Source organism: Bufo bufo, chromosome 2 (assembly GCF_905171765.1).
Source record: "Bufo bufo chromosome 2, aBufBuf1.1, whole genome shotgun sequence".
Lineage (NCBI taxonomy): Eukaryota > Metazoa > Chordata > Amphibia > Anura > Bufonidae > Bufo > Bufo bufo.
In genome coordinates this window covers 776,055,265-776,067,638 of record NC_053390.1, presented here as the reverse complement: position 1 = coordinate 776,067,638, position 12,374 = coordinate 776,055,265, and the positions used below count along the sequence as shown (strand labels likewise).

The 12,374-nt window shown below is 44.9% G+C and overlaps 1 protein-coding gene across 1 annotated transcript in view; it reads right to left on the bottom strand.

Annotated features, from left to right (window-relative positions):
* The window catches only part of STK32B (serine/threonine kinase 32B), a 305,645-nt gene that overhangs the window by 134,997 nt on the left and 158,274 nt on the right, over positions 1-12,374 (bottom strand). The window contains exon 6 of the mRNA XM_040420568.1: positions 4,709-4,798. Within this exon, the coding sequence (XP_040276502.1) occupies positions 4,709-4,798 (90 nt within the window). The remainder of the gene's footprint in view (positions 1-4,708; positions 4,799-12,374) is intronic.

The window sequence follows — 12,374 nt, the reverse complement described above, 5'->3', positions numbered from 1 at the left end:
GCAAGCGGCACCGCCTCCCTCGGACTCAGACCTCGAGCGGGTGGTCTGGGACCAAGGACGGCTGTACCGGGTCACAGTCCAGGAGGGCTCACTGGAGGAGTGGCCTAGGGACTGGCAGGTAGTAGAACTGAGAGGGGACGTGGCAGTCTCGTCTATTCTGACCACGTTCCACCAGGGGTTTCAGGTGGCGTTAGGGGCTAGCACCAGCTTGAAAGCTCTCACGGAGCAGGTGGCACTGACTCTGTTGGACTCAGACCTCCAGAGGGCGGTCTGGGACCAAGGACGGTTATGCCGGGAAACGGTCCAGCAGGGATCCCCGGAGGCGCGGCCTAGGGACCGACAATTCATGGTACCTTATCCATTCAGGACGGAGTTTTTGTGGATTGTGCATGAAATTCCGATGGCCAGATACCCAGGGGCCGCTAAGTCAGAGGCCTAGACGTGGCCACTCCTGGGGTATCGGTTGAGTGTATAGTGCGCTTCCAGGAAAAGGCGCAGGCCTTGTCGCGGTTGGTGCACGACAGTATGGGGCAGTCCAGCGGCTAAATGCCAGGATGTACCTGGTCACCCTGGACCACGCCCGGGGAAGGCAGAAGGCCTTCCCTGTGAACCTGATGCAGGCGCATCATGAGCAGGCGGCAGGTGCCTACCCGGAATGCCGCCCCTTCCGGGAAATGTTCACCAAAAAGCCCGTTGGGCATGGAGTATGGCTCTGCCACTTCTAAGATGGTCAAGCTGCTTAAGGGACTCGAAGGGTACGTGGCCGCGTACCTGGAGGTCATTGCCATCTTTGGTCCTACATGGGAGGATCTCCGAGAGCATCTGGCGCAGATGTTCGGGCAGATCTGCCAGGCAGGCTTGACCCTTATGCCAGAAAGTGCCAGCTGGGCATAAGTGAGGGGCCCCGGGCAGGCGGGGAAGCTTTGGAAACGGAGCCCGGGAGAGTGGATGCCAGCGCATCCAGGCTCACCCTCCAGGACAAGAACCAGGTGATGTCCTTCCTGGGCACCGCTGGGTACTATAGGGGGTTCGCGTCCCACTATAGTAGCCTGGCGAGGCCCCTGACGGATGGCACCAGGAAGAAGCTGCCACCAATATGTGACAAATACCACCCCTCGTGCCCCGACTGACGCCGGATGTCAACTACGTAGAGCTCACGAGATACGGTATGGTCACTGGTTACCAATACGTGATGTTACGCCCTCCTACAGTTTTGACAGACTCCTCTTGTCCATATGGGCACAGAGAGGCAACAAGCTGAGAGAGCTTTTTCACTGCCCCAGTGAAACAGCGCATTCTCAGCCCGGGAGGACTGCCACCAGTCCCTTGTTTGATATAAGCCCGGTCCGCTAACAGGATTATATAGGGTAAGAAACCAACCCGCGGTAGCGTATTACTAGGCCGAAACACAGACGTGGGGATTCGTGATCGAGATACAAGACAGCACAAGATTAAATTATATATTTAATCGCCTTAAGGGCTCACTAGACAATACACTATACACCAAACAATATATACAGTGGTCTGAGGTTACAAATACAGGTGGTATGGTACAAACAGGGTTAAGCAGAACAAAAGTCAGTTTACCAGATGGATGAGTCCTTTTGGGTTGTGATGAGTTCTTAGCTGTATTCACATGGAGGGCAGTGATGTCGGCAGGTTGCAGGTCACTCTAAATACATGGCACGATGTGACCCTCCTTCAGAGAAAAGACATGCCCGCTTGCTGGCGCAAGCCTTTTAAACTGTAGCCGGCCCCTCTTCTTCCAGTCTCTGGGAAGGGTCGGGTCCCCCCCTCCTGCTGATCCTGGCAGCTCAATGACCAACAAAACCCTTTAGGGTTGATAGCTCCAGACCAGAAGGTCACAGGGAGATGGTTCTGGGACCAACAGACCGCCTGGGTTCCAGCTACAAGTAGAGTCCAAGCATGGTACCGTTATTTTGTTTCTGTGGGGAGATATGTATATCTCCTCTCCCTGGCACCCGACCTCCAACCTATGACGATGGGCATGTTCGTCTTTGCCCCAGGATCGCATAAATATATTTGACTTATGTCTGGGATGGACGGGAGATTCATAATTCCTTATGAACCGCCGGTTCCATGATGTCTGGGGGAAATGATAGATCTGGGCAAGGGCTCAGACCCCCTACAGAGAAGTTTTCCTGTAGGATTAGCTGGCCTCCATACTGGCTGGTTTAGGTGTGAATTCATACGCATGTGGCCTCCTTGAAGCCAGAACCCCTGTGGAGTTCACTACCTCTGCTATCTGACAAGCAGATGGTTGGAGTGAGAACTTATTTTGCAGGTACACTGACAAAGGTGAATGAGATGAATATCATGGCTGCCATTAAATAATGATCCATATTCCTCACAAGGCCACTAAACACTTTTGCCACAAATAACTGCACCAGTGAAGTGCGTATATTTTTTTCTTTCTGTATTGAAGTAGGTAAATAAACGCTTTGAGGAGAAATAAATGCACCAGTGAAGTGCGTATATATTTTTCTTTCTGTACTGAAATAGGCCAAAAAACTCTTTCAAAACATATAACTGCAGAAGTGAACTGCGTATATATTTTTCTTTTTGTACTGAAATAGGCCAGTAAACACTTTGGCAGAAATAACTGCAACAGTGAAGTGCATATATATTTTTCTTTCGGTACTGAAATAGGCCACTAAATGCTTTTGCCGCAAATAAATGCACCAGTGAAGTGTGTTTATTTTTTTGTTTCTGTACGCTTTCAACACATATAACTGCCGAAGTGAACTGAGAATATATTTTTATTTTTCCACAGATATAAGCCACTAAAGGCTTTTCAACATAGCACTTGCACCCCAAGAACAAATTGCTGGAATGACAGAGCTGTATAATGGCTATTTGGATCCCCAAATAATCTTTCCCTGCACTTGTAAATCGCTTTTCTAGCACTGTCCCTAGCGCCTTCTGACGTCTCTCCATGCACTAAGATGCTGTGAAATAATTCCTCCCTATCCTTTCTCTGCACTTATAAATTGTTTTTTTCAGTTTCTTTATTCGCAATGAGACTTTTCCTATTGCTGTCCCTAGCGCCTTCTCACGTCTGTCCCTGCACTCAGAACGCTGAAAAATGGCAGAATCTCAAATAGGCTGTCGTATTTATAGGGCTATGACATCACAGGGCTGGCTGCTGATTGGCTGCATGCATGCATGTCAATCTGGGTGATCCCGCCTTCCCAGAGTTCCTTGCCCCATGTCCTCAGTCTTCACATATGTAGCAGCCATTTTAGGAAAAATTGCGATTCGTTACCACGAAGCGCGAGGAAATTCGCATTCGTTGCGAATCAAATTTTTTCTGAAATTCGGATCGATTTCCACTTTGTCAGCTTCGATTCGCTAATCTCTAATTGTCATTATTCCATGGACAAAGGCCAGTACAGCTTACTAATATGTTATTCTGCAATAGGCAAGTAAGTAACATATATGATTACGATTCAGGAGGCAGGGGCAGCGCTGGGCTCATGAATACAGCAGACTTATGGGCAAGAGTCCAGTCTTCTGCTTAAAAAAGGCAACTGAGGAGTGGAGCTGTCACCTCTCCTGAGAATCTATTCTTATGACCAAGTGGTGTGCAACTCCTTTATTATCCCTGCTAGAAGATATGAATGAATTACTAGCATTTGACAATGAATGTCCAGCTGGGTGTTACCAGTTGGGTATAAGTCCCTGCACAGTCTGACACTATCCAGGTGCCAGCATTAGACTTTGCAAGGACACACCCCTAACTGGTAACACCCAGCTGGACCTTTATTACAAACTGCAAGCAATTTATTAATAACTTCTAACAGGAATAATAATGGAATGGCACAACATAGGAACATAAGAATAGATGCTCGAGAATTTTTATTATTACATCGTGAATGCAAGTAGGAAAATAAAACAGTCAGGTCAGGAGAAGGGATAGGTCCTGTTTAAATTTTACACAGCACTAGTGAACCTGAACTTCAAGGGGTTGTCAGGGAAATAAATATGGACGATGTATCCTATAGTTAGGATAGGTCATCTATGTCAGATTGGTTGGGGTCCGATCCTTGGCCTCTTCATACCAATCACAGCGCCATACATTGCATGGTGGCCGTTATTGGTATTGCAGATTTATCTTATTTAACTGACTAAGTTTAAAAAAAGTTATATAACCAAAGGGGCATGACAGCACAGGCTGAGGAAGAAGCCACGGCACCTACCAAAATCAGATTGGAGGTAACGCAGGGAGTTGGGACCCCACAGATCTGATATAAGGGGGTTGTTTTGGCAGCAAGCACATGGATTACTGCAAGTCCCATTCAGATGAGTAGGATAGTAGTTTATTCTGCAACAACTGCCACATGTGAATTCACTCTTAGGCCTCATGCACACGAACGTATTTTCTTTCCGTGTCCGTTCCGTTTTTTTTTGCGGACTATATACAGAACCATTCACTTCAATGTGTCCGCAAAAAAAACGTAATTTACTCCGTGTGCATTCCGTTTCCATATGTCCGTATTTCCGTTCCGCAAAAAAATAGAACATGTCCTATTATTAAGGATAGTACCGTTCTATGAAGGGCCAGCTGTTCTGTTCTGCAAAATACGTAATGCACACGGATGTCATCCGTATTTTTGTGGATCCGTTTTTTGCGGACCGCAGAATACATACGGTCGTGTGCATAAGCCCTTATGTATATGTCACTTACCCATGTAAGGCTTTGTACCGGCCATGGATGAAGCTTTCTCAGATCCTTTGACAATGGTAGCTATATTAAAATCTGTAATGTGCACGTGTCCTGAAATAAAGAAACAATTCATTAATACGGCAATTGGGGCTAAACGCGTCTTTTATTCTGATAATTTGATGCATTAGGCTACTTTCACACTCGCGTTTGGTGCGGATCCGTCATGGATCTGCACAAAGGCTTCCGTTCAGATAATACAACCGTTCAGAACGGATCCATTTGTAGTATCTGTAACATAGCCAAAACGGATCCGTCTTGAACACCATTGAAAGTCAATAGAGGACGGATCCGTTCTCTATTGTGCCATATTGTGTCAGTGAAAATGGATCCGTCCCCATTTACTTACATTGTGTGTCAGGACGGATCCGTTTGCCTCCGCATCGCTGCAAGCAGCGTTTTGATGTCCGCCTCCAGAGCAGAATGGAGACGGAACGGAGGCAAACTGATGCATTCTGAGTGGAGCCTTATCCATTCAGACTGCATTAGTGCAAAACTGATCAGTTTTGGACCGCTTGTGAGAGCCCTGAACATATCTCACAAACGGAAAGCCAAAACGCCAGTGTGAAAGTAACCTTATACAGTATGTCATATTTATGTTATGAGCTTGGTTCTGATGCTGTATATGTAACTCCCCAGAGTGGTGTTACCATTCCTACACCCTGCTACTGTCTCTAATGGGCTAACATAAATGCCATCTTATGTATTTCTGTCCAGGTCCAGAGTTATACATAGAAATAATGGAACTCATTATTCCATTTCCCAACCCCGCAGAAGTGGGCGAGTCCTGCTTCCTACCAGTAGGGAGGGGCAGCAGTTCCAGTTTGTTGTAGTTCTAAGCTAGTCTAGACAGGAGTAAGGTGTGGCACGCTCACAGCCTGAGGTGCCTATGTCAGCGAGAGCAGCCTAAGCTCTGCTGACCATGGAAGTAGATGTCTGGAAGCCATAGGGACCAGAGGGAAACGTTCTTCGGTCACCATAAGAGAAATCAGCAAGAGTATTAGTTCTTTGGCTGAAGATAAGTTATTTACTGAGTTTCAGGAGGGGAATAACAGTCGACGGCACCCCATCCAAGGATACCAGTACAGAACAGTACAGAAACCAGACTTAAAGGGTTTCTGTCACCCCGCAAAACTCATTTTTTTTTTTTTGGATAGTTAGATTCCTCATAGTGCGATATAGGAGAATATAATGCTCTTACTTACTTTCATGCGGCCGATTCTTTATAAAACGAACTTTTATAATATGTAAATGAGGGCTCTACCAGCAAGTAGGGCGTCTACTTGCTGGTAGCTGCTGCAGAAAACCGCCCCCTCGCCGTGTTGATTGACAGGGCCAGCCGTGATCTCCTCCTCCGGCCGGCCCTGTCAGTAATTCAAAAATCGTGCGCCTCGCGTCATTCGGCGCAGGCGCTCTGAGATGAGGAGGCTCGTATCCTCAGCACTCCCTCAGTGCGCCTGCGCCGATGACATCACCGAAAGAGAAGACGTCATCGGCGCAGGCGCACTGAGGGAGTGCTGAGGAGACGAGCCTCCTCATCTCAGAGCGCCTGCGCCGAATGACGCGAGGCGCGCGATTTTTGAATTACTGACAGGGCCGGCCGGAGGAGGAGATCACGGCTGGCCCTGTCAATCAACACGGCGAGGGGGCGGATTTCTGCAGCAGCTACCAGCAAGTAGACGCCCTACTTGCTGGCAGAGCCCTCATTTACATATTATAAAAGTTCATTTTATAAAGAATCGGCCGCATGAAAGTAAGTAAGAGCATTATATTCTCCTATATCGCACTATGAGGAATCTAACTATCCAAAAAAAAAAAAATGAGTTTTGCGGGGTGACAGAAACCCTTTAAGCAGAGTTTAGTGCAGCATAAATAAAGAAAGCAGAGTATTTAAGCAAGCATGTCAGTACAGCAAAGAAAGAAAGAAAGTAAAGCTATCAAGTTTGCCTGCCAGTTTATGACAAAGCCTGCTGGAACAAAGACAAAGCCTGCAAATCGTTTGGATGAAAGTTTATTCAAGTAAAGCTGCCGTTGAATTTCATATCAAGGTCTGGACTCAAGTTATTTTTCCTTCATCCCTCAATTATTCCTCTTTTTAATGCTTCTGAGGCAAAGCCTGGGGTCCCGCTGTATCCAGGTAGGAGCACCGTGACACATAAAGACTATTATAGGCCGCACCTCACCACTCAGCATTTCCAGCTAAACCCGGGATGTGATAGGGCCTTGGGGGGCAGTACATTGCATATATATGTAATGAGCTTGGTTCTGGTGCTGTATATATGTTATGAGCTTGGTTCTGGTGCTGTTTTCATGTAATGAGCCTGGTTCTGGTGCTGTATTTACGTTATGACCTTGGTTCTGGTGCTGTATTTATGCAATGAGCTTGGTTCTGGAGCTGTATTTATGCTATGAGCTTGGTTACGGTGCTGTATATATGTAATGACCTTGGTTCTGGTGCTGTATTTATGTAACAGACTTGGTTCTGGTGCTGTATATATATGTAATGAGCTTGGTTCTGGTGCTGTATTTATGTAATGAGCTTGGTTCTGGTGCTGTATTTATGTAATGCACTTGGTTCTGGTGCTGTATTTATGTAGTGAACTTCGTTCTGGTGCTGTATTCATGTAATGAGCTTGGTTCTGGTGCTGCATTCATGTAATGCACTTGGTTCTGGTGCTGTATATATGTAATGAGCTTGGTTCTGGTGCTGTATTTATGTAATGAGCTTGGTTCTGGTGCTGTATTTATGTAATGCGCTTGGTTCTGGTCCTGTATTCATTTAATGAGCTTGGTTCTGGTGCTGTATTTATGTAATGCACTTGGTTCTGGTGTTGTATTCATGTAATGAGCTTGGTTCTGGTGCTGTATTTATGTAATGAGCTTGGTTCTGGTCCTGTATTCATGTAATGAGCTTGGTTCTGGTGCTGTATTCATGTAATGAGCTTGGTTCTGGTGCTGTATTTATGTAATGATCTTGGTTCTGGTCCTGTATTCATGTAATGCACTTGGTTCTGGTGCTGTATTTATGTAATGCACTTGGTTCTGGTGCTGTATTCATGTAATGAGCTTGGTTCTGGTGCTGTATTTATGTAATGAGCTTGGTTCTGGTCCTGTATTCATGTAATGAGCTTGGTTCTGGTGCTGTATATATGTAATGAGCTTGGTTCTGGTGCTATATTTATGTTATGACCTTGGTTCTGGTGCTGTATTCATGTAATGAGCTTGGTTCTGGTGCTGTATTTATGTAATGAGCTTGGTTCTGGTGCTGTATTCATGTAATGAGCTTGGTTCTGGTGCTGTATATATGTAATGAGCTTGGTTCTGGTGCTATATTTATGTTATGACCTTGGTTCTGGTGCTGTATTTATGTAATGAGCTTGGTTCTGGTCCTGTATTTATGTAATGACCTTGGTTCTGGTGCTATATTCATGTAATAGACTTGATTCTGGTGCTTTATTTATGTAACAGACTTGGTTCTGGTGCTGTATTTATGTACTGAGCTTGGTTCTGGTGCTGTAATTATGTAATGACCTTGGTTCTGGTGCTGATTCCAATTTTCACGGTGTCAACAAATCCCCAAAAAGTTGGGACAAGTAGCATTAAGAGGCTGGAAAAAGTAAATTTGAGCATAACGAAGAGCTGGAAGACCAATTAACACTAATTAGGTCAATTGGCAACATGATTGGGTATAAAAAGAGCTTCTCAGAGTGGCAGTGTCTCTCAGAAGCCAAGATGGGTAGAGGATCACCAATTCCCACAATGTTGCGCAGAAAGATAGTGGAGCAATATCAGAAAGGTGTTACCCAGCGAAAAATTGCAAAGACTTTGCATCTATCATCATCAACTGTGCATAACATCATCCGAAGATTCAGAGAATCTGGAACAATCTCTGTGCGTAAGGGTCAAGGCCGTAAAACCATACTGGATGCCCGTGATCTCCGGGCCCTTAAACGACACTGCACGACACACAGGAATGCTACTGTAAAGGAAATCACAGAATGGGCTCAGGAATACTTCCAGAAACCATTGTCAGTGAACACAATCCACCGTGCCATCCGCCGTTGCCAGCTGAAACTCTACAGTGCAAAGAAGAAGCCATTTCTAAGCAAGATCCACAAGCTCAGGCGTTTTCACTGGGCCAGGGATCATTTAAAATGGAGTGTGGCAAAATGGAAGACTGTTCTGTGGTTAGACGAGTCACGATTCGAAGTTCTTTTTGGAAATCTGGGACGCCATGTCATCCGGACCAAAGAGGACAAGGACAACCCAAGTTGTTATCAACGCTCAGTTCAGAAGCCTGCATCTCTGATGGTATGGGGTTGCATGAGTGCGTGTGGCATGGGCAGCTTGCATGTCTGGAAAGGCACCATCAATGCAGAAAAATATATTCAGGTTCTAGAACAACATATGCTCCCATCCAGATGTCATCTCTTTCAGGGAAGACCCTGCATTTTTCAACAAGATAATGCCAGACCACATTCTGCATCAATCACAACATCATGGCTGCGTAGGAGAAGGGTCCGGGTACTGAAATGGCCAGTCTGCAGTCCAGATCTTTCACCTATAGAGAACATTTGGCGCATCATAAAGAGGAAGGTGCAACAAAGAAGGCCCAAGACGATTGAACAGTTAGAGGCCTGTATTAGACAAGAATGGGAGAGCATTCCTATTTCTAAACTTGAGAAACTGGTCTCCTCGGTCCCCAGACGTCTGTTGAGTGTTGTAAGAAGAAGGGGAGATGCCACACAGTGGTGAAAATGGCCTTGTCCCAACTTTTTTGGGATTTGTTGACACCATGAAATTCTGAATCAACATATTTCTCCCTTAAAATGGTACATTTTCTCAGTTTAAACTTTTGTTCTGTGATTTATGTTCTATTCTGAATAAAATATTAGAAGTTGGCACCTCCACATCATTGCATTCAGTTTTTATTCACGATTTGTATAAAATGTATGGAATCCGGTTTGTACGTAATGAGCTTGGTTCTGGTGCTGTATCTATGTATTGAGCTTGTTTCTGGTGCTGTATATATGTAACAGACTTGGTTCTGGTGCTGTATTTATGTAATGCACTTGGTTCTGGTGCTGTATTCATGTAATGGGCTTGGTTCTGGTGCTGTATTCATGTAATGCACTTGGTTCTGGTGCTGTATATATGTAATGAGCTTGGTTCTGGTGCTGTATATATGTAATGAGCTTGGTTCTGGTGCTGTATTCATGCAATGGGCTTGGATAAGGATGCATGGCATCCTCTTCATTCACTGCTATGGGACTTCCCAAAATGGTTGAGCCAGCAGGTCGCTATGTTAGGAAGTCCCATAGCAGCGAATAGAGTGGTGGCCACACATGTGCGGCTTGCTCTCCATTTACTTCAGGGCCCCATTCTCAAGATAGGAGTGGACCCCAGAGAGGGGTATATGGTATATCCTGTTGATATGTCATAAAGGTTCCAAATGGGAATACCCTTTTCAGCATTGGCTGTACATTCTTTTCTCCATAAAATTAAGTTACGTTTTAAATTTGATGCTACTAATTTAGTGTACTTAACTCCCTATAATGGTTGCAGAGGTGTATGTATGTGGGGGGCGGGCAAAAACATGTCCCCTACAGGGCCCTAAGGTTGGCCCAGCATGTATTCTATATTATATTTTCCATAAAATGGATATTCCACCCAGGGGCAGACTGGTCATAGACTCTACTGGGAAATTTCCCAGGGTGCCGATGCCCAGGGGGTGCATGAGCCCTCCTAATGGCCGCTGGCCAGGTACATAACATTCTGGTGCTCTAAGCATTAATGAATGCTAAGAATGCAACTATATCACCGTCCTCAGGATGGATACAGTTAAATAATGCAATGGGGGCGGCAGTATTTTGTGCTGCTCTGTGGTACCTGGTTCTGCTGGAGCGCTATTTTTTGCTACTCTATGGTATTACTGGCCCTGCTTACTTGTTTTGCCCTTGCCTTCTGTCACTTTGGATCAAGAAACAACATAGGGCCACTTTTATTTTTCCAGGGCCACTTTAGGTTCCCAGTCCGCTCCTGGTTCCACTTATTACCTTTGCCCCCACCTGCAGTATGTCCACAATGGAGTGTTGGTTGAGCATGCTCACTACTGCTCGATACAACATATGGGACGGATGGAAAGAGCTAAGTTGGACTACCCCACGATAACTGTTACGGATGGAATTCCCCTTTAAGCGCTTGGTTCGTTGATCCATTTATTCTTTGTTTGCTATTTCAATTTAAGGAGATAATTGGGTAATTAAAATGGCACCGGGGCAATGACCTTATGGGTTTCTTTACTCCCGTTCTTTTCTTCATTCTACTTTTCTAGATAGGAGAGCGAAGGGTCATGTTGGCTTTCAGATAAAACAGCGCCATTCATGTAATGAGCTTGGTTCTGGTGCTGTATTTATGTAGTGAGCTTGGTTCTGGTCCTGTATTCATGTAATGAGCTTGGTTCTGGTGCTGTATTCATGTAATGAGCTTGGTTCTGGTGCTGCATTCATGTAATGCACTTGGTTCTGGTGCTGTATTTATGTAATGAGCATGGTTCTGGTCCTGTATTCATTTAATGAGCTTGGTTCTGGTGCTGTATTCATGTAATGAGCTTGGTTCTGGTGCTGTATTTATGTAATGAGCTTGGTTCTGGTGCTGTATTTATGTAATGAGCTTGGTTCTGGTGCTGTATTCATGTAATGAGCTTGGTTCTGGGGCTGTATTTATGTAATGAGCTTGGTTCTGGTGCTGTATTTATGTAATGAGCTTGGTTCTGGTGCTGTATATATGTAATGAGCTTGGTTCTGGTGCTGTATTCATGTAATGAGCTTGGTTCTGGTGCTGTATTTATGTAATGAGCTTGGTTCTGGTGCTGTATATATGTAATGAGCTTGGTTCTGGTGCTGTATTCATGTAATGAGCTTGGTTCTGGTCCTGTATATATGTAATGAGCTTGGTTCTGGTGCTGTATTTATGTAATGAGCTTGGTTCTGGTGCTGTATATATGTAATGAGCTTGGTTCTGGTGCTATATCTATGTTATGACCTTGGTTCTGGTCCTGTATTTATGTAATGAGCTTGGTTCTGGTGCTGTATTCATGTAATGCACTTGGTTCTGGTGCTGTATATATGTAATGAGCTTGGTTCTGGTGCTGTATTTATGTAATGAGTTTGGTTCTGGTCCTGTATTTATGTAATGCACTTGGTTCTGGTGCTGTATTCATGTAATGACCTTGGTCCTAATGCTGTAATTATGTAATGACCTTGGTTCTGGTGCTATATTCATGTAATAGACTTGATTCTGGTGCTTTATTTATGTAACAGACTTGGTTCTGGTGCTGTATTTATGTAATGAGCTTGGTTCTGGTGCTGTATTCATGTAATGAGCTTGGTTCTGGTGCTGTATTTATGTAATGAGCTTGGTTCTGGTCCTGTATTCATGTAATGAGCTTGGTTCTGGTGCTGCATTCATGTAATGCACTTGGTTCTGGTGCTGTATATATGTAATGAGCTTGGTTCTGGTCCTGTATTCATGTAATGAGCTTGGTTCTGGTGCTGCATTCATGTAATGCACTTGGTTCTGGTGCTGTATATATGTAATGAGCTTGGTTCTGGTGCTGTATATATGTAAT